Source organism: Penicillium lagena, assembly GCF_028827675.1.
Source record: "Penicillium lagena strain IBT 129212 chromosome Unknown utg000001l_segment0_segment0, whole genome shotgun sequence".
In the NCBI taxonomy this organism is placed as follows: Eukaryota; Fungi; Ascomycota; class Eurotiomycetes; order Eurotiales; family Aspergillaceae; genus Penicillium; species Penicillium lagena.
This window is the reverse complement of record NW_026623222.1, coordinates 26,763-52,827: the sequence shown is the minus strand read 5'-3', so window position 1 is coordinate 52,827 and position 26,065 is coordinate 26,763. Positions and strand designations below refer to the sequence as shown.

Sequence of the window (26,065 nt, the reverse complement as noted above, 5' to 3'; positions counted from 1 at the left end):
GGGTATGTATTGCTTACTGGATAAAGCACAAGACAGACACCGTTGATACATCCTGAACAGTCATGATGGAGTCTTCCCTCGGCATTGCGGTATTCACTGAAAACAAAACAACGTATGAGGAAGCAATGGGCAAGTTTGCTGGCCGAGTCCCTGCCTATATTTACCTGACTTCCGATGGCCCGTACCCGGTACCTGGCAGAGGCGTAGAAGACGCCCCGACGGCACTCATCAAATACTGGCAAGGACAAAAGTACTTCAACATCAGCGGCATTACACAAGAGACTTGCCGTGATTATGCCCATACCAGCTACGGAATCTCATCCATATCGCATATTGCTGAGACGTCTCGAATCCAAGGTAAAGATCTATGGCTCACAAATTTAGGAATACGAGTGAAAGCCGCGTTGGAGCTGCATGCATCGTTCGAAACCGAACAGGAGTCTATTCCCACCTTTCTTTGTGGTGGGCATATACAACGATCTATGGATCCAGGTAAGCTAAGAAGATATTCACAAGAAAAGAAACGTATGCTTCCAGACTTATACCGCGATTACAGTTCTGGAGCCTTCCTATAATGCGCTTGCTTACCGAATGCACAAATGGATGCCTTATACGCACAAATTCCTGATGGAACAGCGACCCGCTGAGATCGGAGAGGCTGAGCCATTGTTTATTGGTTTTGAGACCGTGACAAACGCTGGGATTCCATTCTAAAAGGGCTATGCTAGCTGGTTCGTGCAAATGGTGTCTATAAGAGAATATTTTGGCAAGCTGTGAAGCTGTGTATTAGTGGATATAGAGCCAATTATTCCTCCACCGTTAGAATGAACTAGTGAGAGTGAAAACGGCCTGTCGTAGCTTTTGAGCAAATGCAACACAATGTAATGGTCTTTGAGATAATACGCTCTGATCTTTGGCATGCAGGATTAGCTGCTGACGGTGTATACGATGAGTTTCCGGAGGCCATAAACAGAAAGAGAAGGAGTCAGGAGAATACGCATGCGTGTCACTTCTTTAACTCAAGGCAGGCGAAACGTGCAGAAAGAAGAAGATAGAAACAAAGAAACAGAGGCGGAGAGAAGCAAACTATCTACCATATCCCAGAGGGGCAGGTCTGTCTTCTTTAGTTAGCAGTCTCAAACTGCCAACAGTTTTTTTCCACACCCACGACAATATTTCATCAACTAGATTTGAACGTCAGCATTGGTCTCGGTACGGGAGGCAAAAAGACAACGTCTCTCTCAATGCCCTGGCCACTGCCGTCACTGTTACAGAATGGAGAGAGTGCATCCCGCAGTAGCGCGATGCTACCTCATCTGATGCCTAACCTTTTAACTTACCGATACCTGTTTCATCTTCCCCGCGTTAGGCGGAGCTATAAGTTCCACCAATCACGTTACTGATTGCTGAGATGATCCTTCTTGGCTATTGTTGATAGGCTTAAAATTGACTCAGGTTTCTTTTATGGGTTATTTATTCAAGCGCTAGCTAACTGACCTATTTTGCGAAAGTATACTTACCCGAGCATTTCTTTTTCAAGGGTCTATGGCGGAATATGGACTATGGGCTTCCCGCACGAGGCCTTGCGTATCTATAAAAGCCTAGATGGATCGGAGTCTGGCGATATAAACCGTCAAAGTTACTCCTGGATATAGCTTAGTCATTCGAAGAGCCGTCAATTAATTATGAAGTGGCTAGCATCAACTTGGATCCAAGCCACCGTGATCACGGCTGCGCTCATTCCAGACATGTAAGCTCTCTGTTCGGTTCCTAAATTCCAGGTTCCTATATTAAAACATATTACAGCAATAAGGCTCATGCATTTCTCTCTGTTAACAAGTTCGCCGATGAGTCTATGGATAGTCTTCCACAATGTCTCCATGCCTCTCACGGAGAGCCTTTTTGGATGGAAACCATCAAACACACAGGCATTTCTCCTTTCCTCGAGGACCCATCGTATGCAGTATTCCGCAATGTGAAGGATTTTGGAGCCAAGGGAGACGGCATTACAGATGATACTGAAGCCATTCAGAAGGCAATTGATGGTAAGAATGACTCGTTGATGCCATGCGATCCTTGCTGACCGCGACCGTAGATGGAGGGCGTTGCTTTACCGGTTGTGGGCCCGGTGACCCGCCTGCGAAGACACTCAAGCCTGCCTTGATCTACTTTCCTTCTGGCACATACAAGATCTCAAAAAGCGTCAATATGTATATCTTCACCCAGCTTGTGGGTAACCCGCTTGATCGTCCCACAATCAAGGCCGAGGCCGGATTCAACGACTTGTACCTCATAAATGCATTCCCATCACCGCCCGTCTCGCCTTTCCCGACTACTATCAATCTGTACCTGCAAGTGCGGAACTTCGTCTTTGATACCACTGCCGTCCCTGCCCACTCATCTGTGGCATGCGTGAACTGGCCGTCAGCACAAGCGGTAACCTTCAGCTTCAACCACCTCCAGCTAGGCAAAGACAGCATGCACCAGGGTATTGTCTTTAACGGAACTACTGGTGGAGGGGGCGGATCTGCGACATTCATGGGAGACATATCCGTATCTGGGGGAGATGTTGGAATCCGACTCAACAATCAGCAGTATGCCATGCGTGCCGTTGCATTTGATAATGTCAAGACAGGCATTTCTGTGGAGCATATTTTCACCTTATCTCTCCAGGGGCTAAATTTCCAGAACTGCGAGGTGGGCATCAACTTCACCGCCGCGGGAACAGACTCTGTTGGATCTCTCATCCTTCTTGATTCTGAAGCTACTTCTACTAAAAATATCATCGTTTCACAGCATACAAGGGACGCAGACGGCTCCATTGTTATTGAAAACCTAAAGATAAATAATGTGGACCAGACAGTGGTTGATCGCGATGGCAAGTCCCTCTTGGTTGGAGCAGCGCACCCATCAACAATTGAGTCTTATATCCAAGGAAACATCTACAAGGACCTCACGAATGGTAGCTATATGGAAACCAGCGGGAAACTGTCTCGTTCCCAAATTTTGGCAGACAAAAGTGGTGCCTACTTTACCAAGTCTCGACCGCAGTACGAAGGCTATAGTTCTCGTTGCTTTTCCAGCGTACGGGAATTTGGTGCTACTGGAGATGGCAAGACAGATGTGACTCATGCCATCAATGCTGCTTTAAAAGCCAACGCAAATAAAAGGATCACTTACTTCCCGGCAGGCGACTATCGAGTCGCGGGAACCATTGAAGTACCTGCAGGATCTCGAATTGTGGGCGAGGCGTGGTCGACTCTCAGTGGTATGTTTCGTAGCTATTCTTGAGAAAAGGCCTCTTGCTGACCGCGTTTATTCTAGCCATTGGTGAATATTTTGAGAATGAGGACAATCCACAGGTTATGTTCAAGATGGGGATTCCCGGAACTAAAGGGGTTATCGAAGTGAGCGACTTGGCCTTTGACGTCGCCGACGTCTTACCCGGTGCTATTCTTGTTGAAAACAACATTGCTGGATCCAAGGCTGGAGACGTTGGTCTTTGGGATACTCATTTCCGCGCTGGGGGAACAATCGGCTCAGCCGTCGAGACCAAATGTGCTTCATATCCCACTACAGACATTCCAGGGTGTAAGGCGGCATTCATGTTCATGCACCTGAAGCCAGGGAGTTCTACATACATGGAGAGCGTTTGGGGATGGTCGGTCAACCGAGATCTTGACGGCCTCAGCGGTGCGACCAACGGTACAAGCCAATCTGTCGCCGTTGGAAGAGGCTTACTTGTAGAGTCAAAAGGTGGAACGTGGCTCGTCGGTACAGCTTTTGAACATTTCGTGTTGTACCAGTACCAGATGCTGAATGCTGCGCATGTTTTCGCTTCGATGGCGCAGACGGAAACCGTGTACTGGCAACCTGCTCCGAAAGCTCCCGCTCCTTGGACGTAAGCTAGTTCTAATTTTTCCCAACGTGTCTAGATGTCTTCAACTAACGTATCAGGCCTAATCCCAAATACAACGATCCTGACTACGTTAACTGCGATGGTTCATCTTCGCAGTGTTTCATGGGATGGTCTTTGCGAGTTATTGGGGGTCATGACATGATATTCTACGGACTGGCATTCTGGCAGGTAAATGAACATTGACTGACACTACAAATCTTCGAAGATCATTCTAACTAATCTAGTTCTTCAATGGTCTCAACGGCGTCCAGGGCCCATATGCTCAGGAAAATATTGTCTCCATCGAAGATGAGCCCAAGTCCTTGAGGATCTACAACCTTGGCACTCACTTGGTACGCAACATGGTGACTGTGGATCAGAAGGCGACAGCTTTTAGCAAAGATAATGTGGGAGGCTGGGGCGGCCTTATTGCTGCTTATCTTCCTTTCGCGTGAGAGCGGATGTTTGAGCCTGTTCAGCCATAGACACGAGATTACGATCAGCATCGACGCCTGTTACTATAGGTGGTTCAATACATATTTGAATTTCGTTGTTATAACATGTGTTAACTTCTAAAATTCATAAACTCGTTACTGTGTAACAAAAGTATGCAGGAGGTATAACCATATTTGAGCCGGAATTGTGACCCAGGCAATAGGCACTGGCTGGTGGTGTTAGATAATGCGAATGACGATAGGGTCTTTTTCGGTGGCAATGAATATAATGAACGAGGGCCACTAGTCAGCTTCCTGCCCCAGGCGGCCCATGGATCAATCCTGATCACATCGCGAAATGGTCTCGCGGCACGGAAACTGGTGGGGAGCGATGGTCAGGTGATCGAGGTTCAACCAATGAATGAGGAAGAGTCCCTCGCCCTTTTATGGGCAAGGATTCGGGCCCCCAATCTAAAGAGTATGGAGAGGACGAGAGGGCACTGGTCCAGGCACTTGAATATATTCCATTGGCAATCACGCAGGCTGCGGCGTATATTGCCACCCGATTGCCCCTTGTCACCGTCTCGGCATACCTTCGACTTTCCCACGAAAGCGAGTCGAAGCGGACGCGACATCTCCAGAATGAGGATTCCACGGAAATCCGGCGCGATCCTAGCATTCGGTATGCGATAATCACAACTTGGCAGCTATCGTTTGAGCAGATCCGTCAGGAGCAGCCGGCGGCGACAGATCTCCTAGCGTTGATGCGTATGTTCGATCGGCAGGGAATCCCCGAAGATCTGGTGCGCGACTACGATCCACATATCCTGGAATTCCATGATGCATTGGCGCCGCTGTTCAGCTATTCTCTGGTCCGACTGGAAATGAACGAACGGTTATTTGACATGCACCGCCTGGTGCAATTATCGGTCCGGGGTTAGTAACTTAAATGGTAAAGGGTTTTCTTGTCGAGAAAATAGATGCCAGATCGAGACCGGTCTAACTCGAAATAAGCATCAGCAGCTCCACGCCTCGCAGGCCAAATCACGAGAGACTATGGCACGGGTATTTCCAGATGGCGAGTACGAAAACTGGACACAATGTCGATCGCTCCTTGCGGATGCCAATAGTGTGCTGAAGCCTATTTGTGACGTCGATGAGGAAGATCGACTAAATGCCGCCACTCTTTCATCTAATTGTGGACGGTTTCTGGATCTTCAAGGGGCTTATAAAGATTCGGAAGTGATGCACCGACAGGCGTTGGAAGCACCAGAGAAGGAGCTTGGACGCGGTATCCCGACACGCTCATCAGTGTCAATAACCTTGGCAATGGGCTCTCCAGTCAAGGGAATTATGATGAGGCGGAAGCGATGCATCGACGGGCGTTGGAAGCATGAGAGAAGGTGCTTGGACGCGAGCATCTCTCCACCCTCACCAGTGTCAGTAACCTTGGCAATGTCCTTAACAGCCAAGGAAAGTATGAATAGGTGGAAGTGATCCATCGACGAGACCTGCAAGGGAGTGAGAATGTGCTTGAACGCGAACATCCCAGCACACCAACTAGTGTCGATATCCTTTAGACTTCCTGGACCAACACGGGAACGTGAAGAGTCTTCATATTCATAGACCTTTATCTCTAGTATATAATGTAAAAGCAGCATACATGGAGATAGAAAATCTATACTTAGTAATCTCTCCTGGAGCACAGTATATCGTCGCAGTTTGATGCGTTCCCGAAGTACTTCTACAAATTATGTTTCCTTCAAGCAGGCCATCTACTTGCAGACCAGGTTGTGGGGCGGCTGTTCCGTTAGTAGCGCTATTTTTTTCCATACATTAAGTTACATGATGGTTACCTCCTCGTGTATTCGCTTCATCGGTATTTTTATCTTATGTACCTTTCTGTTGCCAAGAATTCCACCAAAATTGGTATATCCTCAGGTAAACATAATTAGGATAATATAAAAAATCAATATAGGGAACTAGGTATGCGAAATAATGCAACAATGCCTTTCCTATTGATCTTAGCCGTTTTTGTGGATGATGTCCGCGTCGTAGTAGTAAACAGTGGATTTTCTAGTAGTGCTTGTCGTCCTGTATAATCCGCCACTCCAGCACTTTGTGATCTTTATTTGAAAAGAGCTATCGAACAAGGAATCAAATGATTACTATTTTCGCTGCTCTCAGCCAATAATCAGTTCGTGGTTTGGGAGCGGCGGTGCTCAAATGTGTAGGTACCTGGTAGGCGTTTCATCACACAGGGCATTTCATGTCGTCGGGATGAGGGGTAACGTTGTTGTGTTGTGTTCCGAGTGGGAACGAACGTCGGACCAATGGCGGACCCACCCGTGGGGCTGATGCTGTGCACTTACCGATGCGCACTTGTTGTGCTTATGAAGACGATAAAATTTTTCACATCCAGATGGACAGAGAGTGATTAACATGCGAGAAAAGATCCTGAGGTTATTTGACACGCTCAAGGAGCTGTGAAATAGATCCAACAGAACTAACTGTTTTTCCATGAACCCGGAGTTTTAGCACCCATGAATAGCCTTGCTAGCTTGCTGGTACCAGACTTTCAACCACCGCCGCTTTTCCACGGTATTGAACTTTGGTACCTAGGAGTATCGCTGGTTGAATAAATTATGAATTGTAACCTTAATTACATACTTTACTCTTATTTCTACCGCTATATATGACGGTTTTTTATTGAAATAAAGCGTATTATGGATTATTATAGCTATATTAAGTAGTACTAGCTAATAAATTACTGAATACGGAAGTTAGTATGTACCCGAAAGCTCTGGCTTGAGTAAATTTATCAACGAGTATTCTCTCTAGATACTAATTTTATATTAAAAATGGACGAAATCTAGTAACTGCGTACATCCAATTTAAGCATGTCCTCGTGATGGTCGTGCGGGTGACCCTCTATGTCGAGGTTCTATAAATCCTTAGCGGTTCCACTCCCACTTTTTGAATCTCTTCAATTCTCACCCCTCAATTTCCTGATTCCCTGAATTCCAAGTCCAAACTTCACGCTTAGGTCTCCTTGTAGTGCTGTGTAAAATCATACTCAACTTTGCTATCCTTCTGCAATGTCTTTCAGCATCTACCGAGGACACGTGAAATAACAGTAAACAAACTGACTAAAAAAACTCCTTCGTTTTCTGTTGATCACCTTCCATTTCCTTCAACAATCCCAAGAATGGATCCGTCTCCAGCGCCAAAGCGTGTGAAGGCCAATATCCGCCGATTTTAGCGACAATAAAGTTTGGTCAGACTGATTCTTTCGCGTCATGTTATTTAACCCTAGCTCTTACGCACCTACATTCAACGCTAGGACATCCTTTCGACGTCGAAGTTTACACCAAAATGGCATCAACACCATTCGAGACGCTTTTGGAACAAGCTTCCATCAAGCACTACACCCCAGTGTCACCAGGTTATGAGGCTGTCAAGACCACAAACTTGTTTCTGGATTATCAGCCATCCATAATAGCACGTCCCCAAAACGCAAACGATGTGGCTACATTGATCAAACCATGTGTGGCCAATGATACCTCGTTCGTCATCCGCACAGGTGGCCATGATGTTCACGGCCATTCCACCAGATCCAACATTTTGCAAATCGACATGCGGGACATCAATTACATAGAGCCTGAGCCGAGCAAGAAAATCGCCCGAGGGTGGCGGCATTCTTGACGAAACCCGGTTGGAGGAATTGGCCAAGCATGACTTAGTAACCTCCACGGGCAATGTTGGCACCGTGGGTTATGTAAGCTGGGCAACATTGGGAGCGTATGGGCCTTTGTCGCCCCGTATGGGGTATGGAGTTGATCACATTGTGGGAGCGAGAGTCGTAAACGCTGAGGGGGAAGTTCGAAGCGAATGAGAGGATGCTGGAAGTCGTAAGGGGCGGAGGTGGGAATTTGGGCGTTGTCGTTGAATTAACGATCAAGGTCTACCCAGCACATGACGTTTGTCCCTTTCACGGTTTATATCAAACAATACTAACGAGGTATACTTAGATCCAAGGGGGGTATGATCATATTCGACTCCAGCAGCCTGTGCAGCACGGCTCAGACATATTGGACCAACTTCAACAATCTTCTAGAGTCAACCGATATCCCCGATAATCTTGGCCTTCATCCAACTATTCTCTATATTCCAAATCTCGGTAATGTATTCGGCATCCCTTTCATCTGGGCTGGTCCGCTCGATGATCGTGCCAAGGATTGGCAGGAGAAGGTTTCAAGCTTAGCACCTGTCAAGATTTCAACTGTGCAAACGATTTCATTCGCTGCACTCGTCACCGAAATAACGCCCATGGTACCAAAATTTGTGCACGCAGGCAAGTGTCGGACTCTGAGCCTTCGAGTTCTTGGACTTTCCAATTCGGCGGTTGAGATCGTCGCCAAGCATGCTAAGCTGCAGCCCCAATCGGGAGCCATGTGTACTTTCCACTCGATACGTGGAATTTTACGAACTTGCAACCATTTCCAAACGTCTTTCGGAATCGGGAGGCGCATCATGTTCTCGAGATAGTAGGACTGAGTGCGTCTCCGGAAGGTGCGGATAGATTTCTACTTCGCCTGATGCGCGTCGCGTATCAGGAATATTAAAGTTAAGTAGTGGTCACGAGTTCATCGCTTTATCGCCTTATCAGTGGGTCTCTGAGTTGAATCCTCATATTAGGAAAGACCAATTGTCTCGGTTTTCAACGCGTCGATATTGCCGACTTGAGCGTGTTGTTGAGCGTGTTGTTACGTGTCTGTCGAGTTATTGCCAATTATCTGACCCTTTGTGGAAATTTTGGTCGCAAATTGGCTGTCTAGGACGGGGGAAATCACAGATCCGGATTGTTGGGTGAGTTGTTCTGAATGTCCGCAGAGATACAGCGTCGGGGCTTCGTCAGGGAAAGGCGGGTCTAGGTGACGCAGCACAAAGACTAGGATATGCGAATAACATAGCTCCGCTCTCGTTGGGAATGGTCGCCTCGATATTTGCCATGTCAAGCAGCACGGAGGGGATTTTATGCAATCCTTGCCGCAGAGCTCAATGGAATCGATTTTTACCCTCCCTCCCTCCCACATGCACATTGGTCCGAATATGACCAGTCCGATGTACGCATACAATATGAGGACTTGTGGAGTTGACGCCGAAAATGGCCGCTTCTAAGGTCAGAAACGGCGGCCTTTCCAAAACCCAGAGCGAGCAGCCGCTTGACCGCCTATTACTTTGTGGCACGACTATTCTGCACCCGCGCAGCACTTTGTCACCGCCCTTGACTTTGGCAAGCGGTTCTCATTGTTTCGACTCTAGGCCAAATGACGCTATAAATGGGCTCCCCTCTGCAGCCAAATCCAGCACACGTCCCTTTTTGCCTAGCCTAGTCGCACGCGTACACAATGGGGTCTTTCCCCCTTTTCCTTTTATTTTTTTTCATACCCTTCCGCGATTTGGGTGCATGGTGGGTCGTTGAAGTGAGGGAGCTACCGCGTTAGGGCGCGATCGCGTTTTCTGACTTACTCGCTTACAGATTACGTTATGACTCGGACACTTGTTCTTCCGCTGGGTAATCTCCAATGAGCGTGTCACTATCTCAAGGTCGGGCACCAAGATAGGTTTGGGGTGAAATGAGTTATTGTAATAAATAGCTACACGCTGGACCACTTTCGCAGGTGGCGCTAACAACGTTGCTGTCCTCTAAGAAGCCTATTGAATTCTCTTGCTTAATCTATCTATAAGCCTCTTCAATATGGTTACACCGAGACCAGACTATATCCAATTTAAGATCCTCCCGGCCATAGGGGAAGATTGCTTCGCTCTAGCGCAGGTGGAATCCATCGCCAATGATGAGGCAAACAAAGCTAGAGAAGGGGAAAATATCTCGCGCGTCATTTTTGGCACTCCTAGCGAAGTAAGCCAGTCCTTCCGGGCGAAAGGTCTCATCGATAAGATGAAAAACGACCCATACGTGCGAAACTACAAGGCAGTGGTTGAGGAAAACGGTCAGCAAAAGATTGTCGGCTGGGCCAATTGGTCATTCTTCAATGAACCTCAACCTATCGAATTCAAGGAGATTGAATGGCCCACAGGAGTAAATTCCAAGGCCTGCAACGAGTTCATCGGCACCCTGACGGCTATAAGGGAAAAATATATGTCTGGAAAGACATATGGCTGTAAGTGCATTTATTTAAGTTGTGATATTCATGTCTAAATGGCAGACAGTCTTGCAAGTTCTCGCCACGCTGCCTCAATATCGTGGCCATGGCATCGGCTCTGCTCTCATTAAGCTTGGTCTTGCCGAGGCTTGTAAGGTAGGTTTGATTGAGTTCTACCTTGAAGCTTCTGATGATGGTCATGATCTCTATGAGAAGTTCGGTTTCGTGGACGTTGAGCATATCCCGGTGGATCTCAAACAGTATGGCGGAGATTGCCAGGCTCAAGTAACGGCAATGAGAATATTCCCAAATTGAGTCGATTTTTGCAGTTACATCTGATGAATATTATTCCTACATTATTGCCACTGCTCTCTATTCTTGATATCAGTTTCCCTTAAATGCATATGAACATGAGTGACGTGCGATTCAAGAAAGCTGGTTGCTCTAAAAAGGAAGAGAGAAAAAAGAAGAGCGGGGGTGGATAGAGGCAAATTCGACCGCTGTCGTCATTGCTTCCCGAGTGAAATGGTGAGCTGAGATATGCTTGACGGGCAGTCAAAATCAATCACCTCAATAGTTAAGGCGATGAATTAGAGTGTTGGGATTGTTATGATGCGTAATGAATATTCATCACTCCGATTGATTTTTGAAGTGAAGTAGTCTGTTAAGTTGTGTCTTTCGGAGTGGCTTTTCGTTTGGATGGTCTATCGACGAGGAGTATCATAGGTATCGCCACTACGACAATGATCCGATCGATGTTTGAATAGACTCATCTACCCTAACCCCTCACCGAAGTTGGTTTATCCAACTAGACCAAAATACGAATCCGTACCCAGTCTAGTAGGTTGTGGTTTATAATCAAGTTTCTTTTGCGAGGGGTCAGGGTAAATGAAATCATCCATCCGTCCATCCATACTGTATCCGTCTACTGTCACAGATAAAAGCAAGGCATTACTTACGAGCAATAGGATTTCACCAGAGATAATGAGGGCGCTAGGAAGATTGGGTCGAGAAGAGCCCCTCTGAAACAATACTCAAAAATTACATATAATTATTCAATCATCACCTTTGAGACATGCCCACAAAGGTTTTCAAGTTTTCGGCCAAAGGGAAGACGATCCTTTGATAGATTTCATCTTGCATATTCTCATCTTCCAAAGTGAGTCCTATTTTCCAGCGCCAAAAATGACATTGTTCCACAACATCACCGTATAGGAGGCCGCTCTGCGACTCCACACATTGAAGCAAATGAGCAGCTCTCTTGAAATTTGCATTAGCTTCATTGTCATCTAGGTCCTCTGTTGGACGGAGTAATATTCCACGAGGTTGCTTAGAAGTTTACTATATTATAACGATGACTCATTTACTACCGTTCATGCAAGACGATACAGTTTGATAGGGGTTTTTGTGGACATTAACTAGACTTGGACTGGCGTGTTTCAAGATAAGGTCTGAGAAACAATCTGTGAGTGTATCGGGGGGAGCTTTTTTCGAATATAGCAGTATATCAGTAATAAGGTTTCGTGAAACAATAGAGCATGTAGGTGGTGACATCAATTTCGAGACATACTATACTGTCCTGGAGTTCGAATAACTGAACTGTTCTTGGTATTATCTAAAGCGTCCTGATCTAATCATCATCTGTCTGCATTACATCGTGATCGCCGTGGGTGATTTGTTATCAATTGAACCCCAGAAAAGCCAAGCTAGATATCGTTGTAATGTAGTGTAAGAAGCGTATTGGCTTTGAGCATGCTGACAGTTGGAATGCCAAGGTTTGGAAATTTGATTAGCGCTGACAAGCACGTTTGTCACCCCTGGTTTCTAAACCCCCTCTTAAATCAGTCCAATAACCGGCCCATTCATTACAAAGCAGTTATATTTAACTATTAAGAGTGGATACGAAGACCTTTCGTCTTTAACATTGGTTAGTATCCAATGTACTGGCAGTTAGCTTGTTTTAGCATACTTCGTCTTCCCTTCTTTTAAAAGTGATCATCCAATGAATGAAAATATATCATATTAAGGCATGCGTCAGAAACATCCATAACCGGAATAAATACACAATAGAAAGAGGAGCATGGCAGGATTGGAGACACTTATGACCCCACACATAGCTCAAGATGGAGTGGTTTTGTCTGATTCTTGATCAAATATGAAGAGGGGTGGATCATGGAACGGGATCTTCGCAAACACATCCATCGTCCAAGCCTGGTATTCTTGATTGCCCTGAGCGAGGCCCAAGACCGTAGCCGCGATAGATTTAGGAAATATTGACCACGACCTTTCCCATGTGCTTCTGTTCAAATTGGTACTTGAATGCTGCAGGTAACTCCTGGAAAGAAAAGACAGCAGGGTCAATCACAGGATGGATGTTGTTGACCCCAATGGCACGAATCATCTCCTCAAATTGAGCTCGATTGCCCATTTCAATGCCGCGAACAACACACGTGCGAGAGAACGGCTCGAGGAGGGAGGGATGATCTTCACCTTTGTCCATTCCGGTTAGGAAACCAATAATAGCAACATGACCTCCAGGTGTAACAGCCTCCAGAGATTGCTTGATTGTGTTGTGTCCACCTACTTCAATGATGCGATGGCAACCTAGGCCTTGCGGAGACAGCTGTTTCGCTTTTCTTCCCCAGTTTCTTTCGTCGCGATAGTTGATGATGTGATGCGCTCCAATTTCCCTGAGGTTCTGTGCCTTGGTTTCCGAAGAGGTGGTAGCAATGACCGTAGCGCCAGCCGCTAGAGCGAACTGAATAGCGAACAAAGAGACACCGCCAGTCCCTTGGGTAAGAACACAGTCACCCGGCCTAAGGGTCTGCAATCCGTTCAGGCTGTTCCACACTGTAAGAGCGGCGAAAGAGTTGCCCCTTCCTGGAAATTGAGGTTGGGTGGGAGGTGCAGTAAGCCTTGCTCATCGAAAACACCAAATTGCCGAAATGTGCCATCAGCTGAGCCCCCCAAAGCCTTGTCTGCGATAGACTTGGTAGGGGCAGGGCCGCTGAAGAAGTCTTGATAGAAAGCCGTCACAACATGATCGCCCTTCTTGAAGCGGGAAACTCTAGATCCAACTGCAAGAACCTCACCAGCACCATCACTGCCAGCAACCACGCCTTCCTTTACCTTGCGAGGGTATGTGCCTTGACAGACTGTAACAATATCTCCTTAGAACACGACTTATATGCAGAATGCGCTCGGCTCTGAAGACTTACTGACGAGATCGCGGTAGTTCAGTCAGGCGGCCTGAAATTTCACCAGTACATCTGTTGGGCTTAACGATGATAGAGGCTTGGTCTTCTTTCCACTTCAGCGCACTTGTCCCTGCGCCAGGGCCAGTGCCATGCACGGCCCAGGTGCTGGTGGTGGTCGGTAGAGACATTGCGACAAGAAATTTGATATTGCGCCTGAGTATTCGCCGGACCGACAGAAGATGAACGGTGATATATTGGCAACAAATGGCACGACAATCATAAGCACCACCAAATGGCCCCCCTTTTATGCCACAAGTATGAACATATATTTAACTTTAAGCCGGCTCGCTCGTCGTAGTTTGACAAACGGATCCACTCTTTTTTCACATTTGTCTTTCCCCGAGTGACCACATTCTCATTAGGAATGCCAAGAGATGGGGTCACTTAAGATGGGATTGAACCAATCGGATAAATTCGGCTATCTCGCTCCCGCTTCGATCGCTTAGGTCGCCTACTCCATGGGGTAGCGCTAGTCTTCAAGACTTCACTGATCGGGGTAATTAGTAAGAACACAGGGGCCATGGCACATCATGCCTTAAAGTCAATTAAGGAGCCAATGAATAATTGAATTGCTAGCCATAAATACGTAAAGCCAAGGGAGTCAAAGGGTTTAAGCTCTTTGCTGAGTAATGGGTAGACTAGGTCATCGAATGATTTTAAAGCAAGTAAAGCATCTCTTTATTGATAATCCGAACAGTCAACGTGAGGGACCAGACACCGACAGCCCCTTTCGATCCATTTTCGCAGGTATATAAACCAGTCCGCTTTGTCTCCCAGATCCTCGCTCTTCTTTAATCACGAAGCATATCACCCATCCCACGTTTCCAACTACGACCCTGTTTAAGCGCAAGAAACATGTCGCCCAGAGCTGTTGACAAATCAATGCCGTACTTCCCTCTAGCTGGAGGTGCTGATGATGGCTGGTCCACGGAGGATGAAGCGACCGCCACATGCTTTTGCGGTGCAGTGCAACTGTCATTCGTAAGTCGTGTATTTCGAACCTACTGTCATTTCTGCTCGGCTCTAACAGCTGTATCAACCTTCTAGCCAACCCATGGAGCTGGCTATGTTGGCTCTTTCGTCTGCAATTGCTCCGACTGTCACAAGCTTACCGCATCTATGCATGCAACTAATTTCACGGTCTATGATACGCACTTGAAGCATTTGCGTGGCCGCGATAATCTAAAGAGGTACAGCCAGTCGCGCACTGTTTTTGTGAAAGAGCCGGGCAAAGAAAACACCATGACCAACTACTTTTGTTCCACATGTGGCTCGCTCATGTACCGTGTCGGTGCAGCTTTCCCCGGCATGAGTATTCTGCGTGTTGGCAGCGTGGATGACTTCTCGTTGCACGAGACTAAATTGAGACCCACAATGGAGCAGTTTACCAAGGACCGCGTTGCCTGGAAAGCTCCTACAGAAGGTGCAAAGCAATTTGTGGAGGATGGCCTTCATGTATAGTAGCCTAAGTGTGTACCAAGACTCTCCAACTTCCAGTTTCAATATTTACTATTGGCTGAAAACCATTCGTGGTGGCATAAATTGCTGATTTAGCATTTCTTCTTTGATTCCCAAACCTGGTCCGAAATATAACTAAATCCGAAATGACACCTGTATCTGAAAGTTTACATGGATGGTACTAACCAAGAATATATGAAGACCAATGTGAACATCAATGCCTCTCGTTCGCTCAACTACAGTACCGCGGCAGAATTTCATCACCGAATACCTCCTGCTGCGCATGTCTGGTAATAACTACGCGCCGAAACAACAAGTTATGCCCATCAAATGCATCGTGTGGGTCGATGTCATCATGAGGAATGTTTCGTCATTGACGCGCATGTATATAGTAAACTGATTCGTGAAATGAGTTGCAACTGGTCCTAGATAAGCACGGCCCCACGGCTTGGCCATCGTGATCAGCATGGGTACTGTCCTTTCTTTATTGCTCTTCAAACATTCATCCATTGATTGGGTTTTCATGACTGGCAAAAGTAAAATAGCATACACGAAAAAACTTGGTTTTATTCCGTTTTTCCTCATCTTACTGGAAAACGCGAGGCACCAATCCTGAGCTGCCTCTGACGTGCAGAACGTCCGGAAAAGGAAACTCACCTCCGAGCCAAACCGTCGTTTGCGACTTCCCGCAGCTCGCATTACGTAAGGTGACAGTCTGTTGCGATGCCAAGGCCCGGGACAGCTGGCACTGACTGACGCAGGTGGCGGGCAACTTGAAGCTATTTTGGATGAAACTTCTTTTTGGCAAGTTGACCACTGGGCGGAAATATGTACACAGTTTCGCTTTTCTATAAGGTAAATAAGCTTTCTAAAATCCGACCAACCTACCTACATTCTAAGGAATGGCTAACCAGAAGAGAACAGGCGGGAGAAGAGGGAGCTTGGCTGAAAAATAACATGGCTTTCTTCAGAAAGCAAATTGACGATTATGACGATGATGATTTCAAAAATATGCTGAAAGAGATTGAAGAGAGAGAGGAATTGAACAAATTGATCAAATAGGTGATCAGGTAGGTGCCTGAGGTGTCGGCGTCCACCGCCGCTTGTAAATAGACCTTTCCTTCTGGAAGATCACTTAGTCAATACAACTCACTCCATTCGTTGCCTCTCCCTCATGATCTCCATGATCAGGTCTCTGGGTTGGCTCTCCGATTCTCCCTGAGTCTCACCGCCATCATATTCTAATGTATCTGAAGTTGAATCCAACAACTCTCGCTGTCAATGCACGACAAATTCGCTTCGTTAAACTCATTTTAACGCAGCACCGCAAAGCCCCCCGAATTCTACCGGTAGCGACATTCAAGCTATAAGAATTGGTGAAATTGCCTATTGGAATGAAGTTCGGCTTCAGATCGTCAAGACTTATCGCAGGACCCATTCAGTTTCAATAATATACTTGGTAATCCTCCTATCCCGGCTAGTGCCATTGGAAATTTCGATATTCTTTTCGATAATTTTTTGTTTCACATTCCCTGGACTTCCGACCGAATATCACTCGGGTCTCGACGGATTCAGCTACGGGTTTAGTCAAAATATGGGCCCTATCTGATCGCCTTTGCTTAATTTGATATATTCCATCTATGACCGCTCAATTGAATACTTGGTCCTTTTACCCTATTGCGTCCGAATATCTGTCTTTTGCGTGGTGTCGGATATTGGAGAAAACAACGATTGGAGCACGAGGTTTATTTAGACGAAATGAAGTTCATTCCAAGTGGCGTAACTGATGGGGAAAGAGGAAGATATATGTATCAAGCAAGACCATATCAAACTCTTTCTAGATACCGATCCACCAAGAAATAAAGTTGAGCTGATTAACTACATGATTCCAAGCGCAATCTAGAAATTGCTTAGGGTTCTGAGAGCGCGTCGCTATTCACCGTGTATGGAATTTCGAACACACAAGTACGTGGTTATACCAATAACAAAGGAGATAGGCTAAAATGATTATTGCATGAAACGGCAAGCTAGTCGTCTAACTAAATGACCAAGATTTCCAGTAAATTCATCATGGATCAGTAGGCCCAAGTTGCTCGTAACAGGGCGGAGACTCTGAAAATCGAAAGCAGATTGGAACCGCTCCGCAATTTGATACTGGATGATCCAAGGCACCAATCTCAGGTAAGTTCGCGAAAATGAGATCCGAAGTGTGTTTACCATAAGATGGAGGAGGACTTCCGTGGGTTACTAAAAGATTAAAATCCTGACCAGGAACGATGGCACTTTGCTCAATCACACTGGCTGCCATGTGAATGTTGAATGATATTTCTTTCATGACCTGGACCAGAGTTTAGTTGCAAGATCTCGAATACTGAGCAGATTTGCACACCTTGGTTGATACTAGGCCTTGCCCGTCTTGGAAATCGGCGATTATTACCAGAGCATGTCCAATTTTGATATTTTGAGTCGAAATACTCTGTGAACAGTGCTGCAAGCTCTTTGGTAGAGAAACTGGCTGTTTGATACGCCACTCAGTCTCTGCAGAACTAGCTTCGTCGGTGACATCTTCTTTCTGTGTGAAAACTGTATGGTTCTTTGCTGAGGTGACATAACGAATATTATCCCGTACTGACTCTCTTGCGGTGGCATCGAATCGCAAGTAGTGCTTTTCAATAACTTCGATTGTGAGAGCACAAAGTTTGATGCTTTTCGACAGTGGCGCAAACCAGCATTCCACAAGGAAAGTGCTGCCGAAAGGAATATTTTGATCCGGCATAGAAATGCTATACTGAATATTTTGAGAGAAAAGACCCTCGACAGCCTAGCAATCAAATATTAGTTTAGTCTACCTTGTAGACAAGTGTGTACGTCCGTACCATTGGGAAGCTTTGTGTCATGTTGACCATATCCGGATTAGGAGTGCTGTAAAGTTTTACCGGTCGCGAAACGATTAAATCTTTCCTGAAGCGACGCTCCAACACGGCTTCTACTCGATAGGTGTGGTATTCATGGTTCGGACCTGTTATTGTTTCCAAGATGTTACTCGACAGCGGAATTGTAAATGGAAATTCGTAATCTCCAGCAGCCATTTGGAAAGAATCAAGAGTCTTGGATGATGCAAGCATCTGATGTCGTTCGAAAGTGAGCTGCTCCCGGCCGTCTGATATGAAGAAGTCGTCCGGTGGACTAAAATTCAAAACTTGAGCAAAGAAAACTCATCACGTCATTGTGAGATGCTCTTACATTCTCATGATTCCTCTAGTTCTCACTTTGATGCTTCTGAACCAAGCGGCACGAGAGAGACAGATGTGAAATTTTCCAGTAATCTCAGGCACATTTTCTGGATCCCGCACGTGCGGAAAGAATATGCAGGATCTCTCCAGACTACGACGAGAATATATGTTAGTAAGCCTCTGTATTGATGGTAATACTGGGCCAAACCTCAAATCATAGCTTGCTATGTCTCCTTTCCAAACCATTAAGGCGGTGGTAACCCAACTTTTTGAAGAATCAAACATTAATGCACTCTCTTTGCACGCTTTAAAACTGCTTAATTGCGAATCTTGGTCTCTTTTATTGTTTAAAAAGGATGTTGCCACCTTCTGCGGACTTGCCTAAACGGGCCAGAGTGCGACAAGTGAACTTTGCCGCTCTCATTAATTTGCGCGCTAGTCACACTAGCCGGACCAGAAAGAGAGTTACGTGGATTAAAGTTTCCTGAGGGCAATCGAGAAAAGGCTAATAAGCTGTCAAGTCCATTAGGAATGGCGGACAGGACGAGATCGAATTCTCATATAGCATACGCCAAAAGGTAGAACAGTATGACAGTTGAAAAGTTCAGGACAAAAGAAGGAGATCGAATAGGACATTAAATGCAAAGAACGCTGCACTTGATTTGCACGCAACATGGTTGTATTTTCTACCATTATGTAGAAGTTGAGATTAATTACGTTATGAAATAATATTCACGTTCTCACAGTGGTGGATACACATAAACAATTAAGCGTCACCGCCCGCGGAGCGGAAGCTTACCATAACAGGCAATAAATTTACGGGGAGCGGTCTTTGATGTAATAGGAAATTCCCGACTTGGGAGTAATCCGTATAAATTGGGCCGAAAGTGTCGGTTTTGAGACTTGCTGACCCATTTCTCTAAATCTGTCCGAATCTTTCAACACATTTCATCGATTTTATATTATCCCACTGCAGTATTCTCCCAAGCATCTTCCATCATGCTAACATCTCAATTTGCCGTTTATCCAACTCTCCGCAAAAGAATTGTGATCATCTCAGGCGGCGCAACCGGTATCGGTGGCGCAATGGTTGAAGCATTTGCCAATCAGGGTGCCCAGGTCGTCATACTCGACATCCTTACGAAAGCCGCGTGTCAGCTTATCGAGAAACTCGAAAAGGCTGGTGTCACCTACCCACCTATCTTCATGCATTGTGACGTGACAGACATTGAGGGCGATGTTAAGTCCGTTTCTGCCTCGCTTTTGGAACTCTACCCTCAAATTGATGTCCTCATTAACAATGCCGCCAACGATAAACGCCAGAAATCGGGCGATATTACGTTGGATTTGTGGGAGAAAGGTCTCGCTACCAATCTCCGCCATCATTTTTTTATCACCCAGGCACTCCTGCCAGCTTTCAGCGAGACTTCCTCGGTCATCAACATGGGCAGTGTTGCTTGGGCTACTCCTCTGACCGATATGGCACCATATGTTGTCAGCAAGTCCGCCATTGTTGGACTCACAAAAACATTAGCCCATGAGCTCGGTCTGAGGGGTATTCGGGTCAACAGTATCATGCCAGGAGCAATTGCGACAGAGAGACAAAAAAGAGATATAATTACCCCAGAGTACGAAAAGAGCTTGCTGGAACGTCAGGCCCTTAAAAGGATTCTGAAGCCGTCTGATGTTTCAAACCTCGCATTGTGGCTTTCTGCTGCGGATGGCTCTGGCATGACTGGACAGAGCATTGTTATTGATGGAGGGTGGCTATAACTGAAGTTAACGCGCCGGAGTACCAAGAAAGGTATATTTAGACAACATCATAACCCGCACAGTTGCGGGTTAAAATGGCGACCTTAACCCGACCCGAGCTCTGTTCTCTTAGTTGTTTACCTTACTGGCTCCAGACAATGGTCAATTTGAAATGATTTTTCTAACCTTGGTTCTTGGATAAAAATATTACTACAAACGAATCTATTTGTCTGTCAGAATCTGACGGACTTTATGAGGCCTTTGGGTCTTCCACTACCAAACATATGAAATTTTCCCTTTTCTCCAACACCGTCATTCAGGCTATTCGATCTCGCCAAGATATCCAGCCCCTGATCGCGATTAGGAATATTCTTAAGCCCCACAGCATCCCAAGCTATTGAAAACGGTCCAGATAACTTAGATCGGATCGTGAACCATCTTCTCCTACCAAATCAGTAGTAGATGTCGTAGAGCGAGAAGATCTCACGGACGTGAGACGTCGGCTCTTCATATGGTGTGCTATTGGATAAATCCACTGACAGTGCAGGAAGCTTCCCCTCTACCTGCATCAGCTCTTAAATATTCTGAAGAAAGAAAAAGACAACAGAATTCCCGAGGTAGACCATCATTGGCAAATTTTAGTGACATTGATATTTTTGATGATAGAGAAGCCAGTTCGTGATCACGTACGACTTCTCTGATTGGTGTTGTTTAGGTTACAAGGAATATATGAAAGAGCAACATATGTTGCGGGAAAGTTGTCTTTTGCACCCTGAGCAACAGGGATACGTTGACTCGAGCTGTCAAAGTGGATATGCACAGTTGATCTGCTCATAGGACTTGCTTGGCGACGATGACACTGACGACCGTATGAACTTATATGAGAAGAGTAATTGCACGGGCTCGATCGCTCCCGCTTGATGCGTTGTCCACATGGACGTAAGGCATCACATTTCAGGACTGGATATAGAGAGGCTTTTGCGATCCGTCGCCGGGACTGCTCTGAGACTTTTGGATGAGGCACAGTCTCGAAGCGGAAGCCGATCCGTGTAGCCAAAAAGGAAATGAAGAGCGAACTCCCGCTGGCCGATGGCATGGGTGGATAGCGTTCGGGCAGACAGGGATTCCGCCGGGTGCCACTCTACTAGCTGAACTAGGCTAAGAGCTGACTCAGCGTGGTCGTGCCCAGGGCACGTGATCGTTGTGAAGATAGTGCTTCAACATTATCATGCAGATAGCTGGGACTTTTCTTTCTTCTTCTTTCCTTCTCCAACTTGGGAAGTCCCGTCGTCATTGGCACATCAAATTGACTATTTCTTCATTTTCTTTCATGATGTGCCTGCCTGGTCACAAGCAGTAGACAAACAGAATTATTGGTTACGTCATGTGACGAACTTTTATGGGAAAAACAAAGCTAAGCTGCGCGTATTTGGGAAGCATGACTCTATGGAGGCTAGGCTGAGCTTATTGCCAATCCGGCGTCCAGAATCGGGTCGACGATAAAAACTTTGAAACAGGCACGTGCTCCCGAACGCCACTCAAATAAGTGGGACGTTTTCGGTTAAAGACCCCGCATTGGTACGTTCAGCTGGGACTATTTCCACATCTGGATAGCTTGAGGAAAGAAGTCTGAAGCTTTTTTGAATACAAATCTCATTGGTCACAACGACGATAACAGTTCTGCTTTTGTGGCTTTCGGGTTTTCAGCATTCGGGCAAGATGGAAACCAACTCCCAATCGGATCTCTAGGCTGTTCATTTCAAGATTGAACCTAGGTTTGCTGTATTGATTCTACAGAAAGATGGCCCGTCGACCTAGCGAGGCTTTCAAAGAATCATAGACGTTACAGGGCGAACCTATCGCCCCCCCAGACCATGTGTAGTTTCAAGACCATATAAATGAACCGCGTCCTGGCCCCGGACACATCATGTTCACTTCCTGTCGATCCCTTCAGAACGAGTATTTTCCGCCATGGAGATAAGTCAAATGAATAATCCCATGTTTTGGCTACCGCCGCAGCCCATCGATTCTTGGCTACCATACAACCAGAATGTTAGAAATCCTTTTATTAATACAAATGATGTGTGGTCGCTGAACTGCCTCTAGGACGATAAAGATCCTTTTGATCTTATCACGGACCAATCATTCCTCACTACAGCGATCTCTGATATTGGTCAGAAGTGTGAAACCCCAAGACCGAGCTCTCCTACAGATCCGAAAGCCCCGCCAAAGTGAGCAAAATAGCCACAAATTTGCTTTATTACATAGCAACAAATGACCCATTTTGGTGCCTTTGCAGGAATACCGATCAAGTTGAGAGCCATAACAAGGCTCGCCCAGTGCAGGAAAATTCGACTGAAAATACCCCCGGCTTTCCAGCCAACGCGAAGAAGAAATGGCAAGCTTCTCAGATTCACAGGCAGACCGTCAAATCTCAAAATATCAATCAAACCACGAGCCTGGATAGAAAAAGGATCCAAAACCGATTAGCGTACGTGGTACGATGCCTAGTGAAGACAAAACACCGCTAATAGTTGGTTCAGGCAAAAGACATTTCGCCAGCGAAAACAACAATACACAGAATCTTTGGAAAAACACGCGAAGGAACTAGAGGAGCAGCTCGGCCATCTTCGAGAACAGAATTGTGAACTCGAGCGGTCTTTGTCATCATACTGCCGGAATCAGAGTTTGAACTCACGAGGAAACTCCCTGTGTGTCATGTGTCGTCACATGATGAAGTTTTGGAACAATGGAATGGTGTGTCCGGGGCCAATTCCATCAGACTGCTGCAGTGAGTAATGAAACAGAAGTGAAAAAAGATTGAATATTTGGAAAGTTCGACCTCTACCGGAATACCAAAAACAATACTACAAAGAAGGGCTTACGGGAGCAGAAACAGGTTCCGTGAGTCAACCGAGCCATGAAACTTCCTCAACTGTGCTATGGGTTTCATTTCTGGACGAATTGCGAATTCGAGCAAATATGACGTAATCGGTGGAAATTGGGAAGATTAAGTGGTGTCACGGAGTCTTTACAATTTGTACAAAAGTAACAGATTTTTGTTTTGTAATGGTATGACGAAAGCTCACCATCGTTGTGTCGTGTACTGACAAGTTGATATTGGTCGCTTGGTATTTCGTAATTCGACTTAGATAACTCTGAACGAACGCGGAATGGGGTATCATGAGATCATCCAGCCGCCCTTTGATGAGTAAGAAAAAGAGGTTAGAGATCTATGATAATTACGATTATCATGTGTTCTAAATCCATTGTCCAGGAAAGAGACATTGGGAACGATGGAAAGGGGTGCTATGTTGCAGGCACGATACAGCAAGAGTTTTATTGCCAATTTTCTGCACTATGTATGGTGCCTTATGTAGTTAAAGTTATAATTATTTCACAGAGTGCGATAGGTTATTGGCGGTATAAGCAGACTGATACATATCTGACGGAAATTACATAGATTAATAAGTGCATTTACACACATATATAGCTATATTCTATTATATCTGGACCTAGTCCGAGAAAGCTTGAATGGAATTTTCAGCACTATTAAGGCTCTAGCTGGATAATGCCAATCACATATTTTAGTAGTGGACTATATCTTTCTCAGGGCAAGACTAAAGGTAATAATTTACAGTGTTGCCGAGTTTCGACCGAAATAATTTTATCGACGTACTCTAAATTCACTCGCAACCATCCAAGAGCTTTTTGAGACGATCAAATGCTGTTTGATAAGCCGGTACGCCAGTACAAATGGATGTTTGCGATAACGTGTTGAAAAATTGTATCAGAAAAACTTCGTCTCGAGGGTTACTCTGGCGTTTTGTAGCCATCCCGAATATAAGAGCGCAGCTCAATGTAATGTGAACGAACAGCCAAGACTTTCGTATCGGACACTGCAACTTCAACAACTCCAAGTACGTTTGCAAAACAGAGCGGCAACGGCTCAGATAGATATCGGTGAGCTCATCCTGACGTTGACCGTCAAGTGCAAGAACGGCAGGCCGGCACAAGCACAGCATGACGGAGTCTGAAAATGTACGGAAAAAGTAGTGTTGAATACAGTCGTCTCTGCTTTGGCACTTCGAGATATCTTGTACATGAGGGACAGACCGAGATTCAATGGCATTGAGAGCCCTTCGGTAATCAAGGATTGTCTCTGGAGGCAATAGTTGCTGTGAAGATTTGGCATAATCAAGAGCTTGCACAATCTTGTTTGCAGTCATAAAAAGATAATGGCAGCTGTCGGAAAACGTATATAGGTGATCGTCCCCAGGTATTGCTGGTGGCAGGAATGGAACGGTTTCAAGGACAGTTATTCCCGGCGGTCGATCATAACACAAAGATACCAGTGTATCTTGCCATATCAGAGAGCGCCTGGGCGTTGTTGGCTAATTATCAGTCTCTGCGTATGAGTTTCGATAAACGAAACTTACCATATGTAGTACTTCACAGTTGCCTCGGCTTTATTGGAATCAGTTATTGCATCCGGATTTGGTACACGATGTAGTCCGAGACTTTGAGCGAGACGTATGGTTAAACCTAGACAGAATGGAATCTTAGCAGAGACACGTATGCATGTCGTGAAGATTGTAGTTATTTACCGAGCATCGACCATGATGCTCCAGCGTCTGCTTGATTCCGCAAGAAATTGACCAGCAAAACAAGCGTTTGAATCACTTCAATGGTTGGGAAAGAGATGAAATTACTCAATCTCAAACATTGGAATGAACAACATGCTGTGTTCGGATGTTAGGATCCTCCTTTATTGTAAAAGTTGGCGTCGAGGCGGCAGGATTGATGCATACCAAACACACGAGCTTTTAGTATCTCAGTATCCGCTTCATAAGCAAGCTGTCCGCCACAGGCGAGAATAGCGAAGAGGAGGCCAAACCATGCAGGGCTGGTATTGGGCGAAAACATTGCCGAAGCGTTCCCCGTCGAATTCGCTCTGGTTTCGAGAAAATGAGCGAGCGTAGCCTCAAATTCCGGAAAATTCACTACGGATGGGAGAATGCGAAATAACGATCCTTGACAAAACCGAACTAGGCTATCGCTTGCTGTTAGAACGAGCGAATACTGTTGTTAGAATGTATTCACCGACCTTACAATATCGTCGTCATCAGGTAAAGCGAGGTATATCTTCTCCGGGCCATCATCCGGTTTCCAGAGATTTGTGAAAGGAAAATTGGGACTCGAGTCTTGCAAACACAAAATTTCAAAAATCGCCTGCGGGTGCGCACCAGGTACAAAGGACGCCGCTTGAGGCCCATCATGACGTTTACTTTGGTTTAGATTCTGATATTTAGTCAAAAGCTTTGGAAGCGAACTTGAGCCGAGATGGACTTTCGATTCATATGGCTCTACCGCATCCACATAGAGACCGCGAACCGAATTTGTATTTGCTGTTTCTGCCTGAGAGGCATGGAAAGGGTGTCCTTGGTGACCGTGTTTTGTCCTATCTTCGGCTGGCTCAGGACCGATGCGACTCTGTGGATACTCACAAAGATCGGCGTGTCCACGAACATTGCAACTATCACAGGGCTGACTGAGATCACATTTCACTTTGCGACGCCTGCAAGGATAACAGGCTTTCGCAGAACGAAATCGTCGTCGTTTGAATAGCAAGTAGTCAAGATCACGTTCTGTGTGAGTTCTCGACGATTGGCCACTATAAGTTTGTAGAGAATGTTCAGTTTCAAGGCTCAGGAAGGTTTCCAGAAGGACACGCAATCTACCTCTCCTCCATGTCGAAGTTTCTATCGTGAAAATCCCTGGGTTGGACTGTTTTAAAAGATCAGAAGCAATACTCAAAGGAAGAGTTGCGGTATAATTGGCAAGCAGAGGACGATCAACTTTTGTG

At 45.8% G+C, this 26,065-nt stretch overlaps 6 protein-coding genes across 6 annotated transcripts; 2 read left to right on the top strand and 4 right to left on the bottom strand.

The window, feature by feature from the left end:
- Positions 1-12,762: 12,762 nt before the first annotated feature.
- Positions 12,763-13,884, bottom strand: N7510_000013 (zinc-dependent alcohol dehydrogenase family protein; the record flags this gene model as incomplete). The annotated part of the gene is made up of 3 exons (XM_056971943.1): positions 12,763-13,289; positions 13,349-13,654; positions 13,722-13,884. 3 exons carry the CDS (start codon positions 13,882-13,884, stop codon positions 12,763-12,765), a joined length of 996 nt encoding a protein of 331 aa, XP_056837060.1.
- A 727-nt stretch (positions 13,885-14,611) lies between these two features.
- On the top strand, positions 14,612-15,217 carry N7510_000012 (GFA family protein; the record flags this gene model as incomplete). Its single annotated transcript, XM_056971942.1, has 2 exons — positions 14,612-14,737; positions 14,804-15,217. The coding sequence occupies 2 exons, from the start codon at positions 14,612-14,614 to the stop codon at positions 15,215-15,217; spliced, it is 540 nt and encodes a 179-aa protein (XP_056837059.1).
- Positions 15,218-17,282: 2,065 nt separating this feature from the next.
- On the bottom strand, positions 17,283-18,339 carry N7510_000011 (uncharacterized protein; the record flags this gene model as incomplete). The annotated part of the gene is made up of 3 exons (XM_056971941.1): positions 17,283-17,552; positions 17,604-18,035; positions 18,091-18,339. 3 exons carry the CDS (start codon positions 18,337-18,339, stop codon positions 17,283-17,285), a joined length of 951 nt encoding a protein of 316 aa, XP_056837058.1.
- A 1,107-nt stretch (positions 18,340-19,446) lies between these two features.
- On the top strand, positions 19,447-20,220 carry N7510_000010 (SDR family NAD(P)-dependent oxidoreductase; the record flags this gene model as incomplete). The annotated part of the gene is made up of 1 exon (XM_056971940.1): positions 19,447-20,220. The coding sequence occupies one exon, from the start codon at positions 19,447-19,449 to the stop codon at positions 20,218-20,220; it is 774 nt and encodes a 257-aa protein (XP_056837057.1).
- Positions 20,221-23,885: 3,665 nt separating this feature from the next.
- Positions 23,886-24,782, bottom strand: N7510_000009 (fungal specific transcription factor domain-containing protein; the record flags this gene model as incomplete). Its single annotated transcript, XM_056971939.1, has 2 exons — positions 23,886-24,579; positions 24,775-24,782. 2 exons carry the CDS (start codon positions 24,780-24,782, stop codon positions 23,886-23,888), a joined length of 702 nt encoding a protein of 233 aa, XP_056837056.1.
- A 172-nt stretch (positions 24,783-24,954) lies between these two features.
- Positions 24,955-25,845, bottom strand: N7510_000008 (Zn(II)2Cys6 transcription factor domain-containing protein; the record flags this gene model as incomplete). Its single annotated transcript, XM_056971938.1, has 2 exons — positions 24,955-25,281; positions 25,312-25,845. Coding segments are annotated over 2 exons (861 nt in total), but the record flags the coding sequence as incomplete, so codon positions are not given.
- Positions 25,846-26,065: the final 220 nt, after the last annotated feature.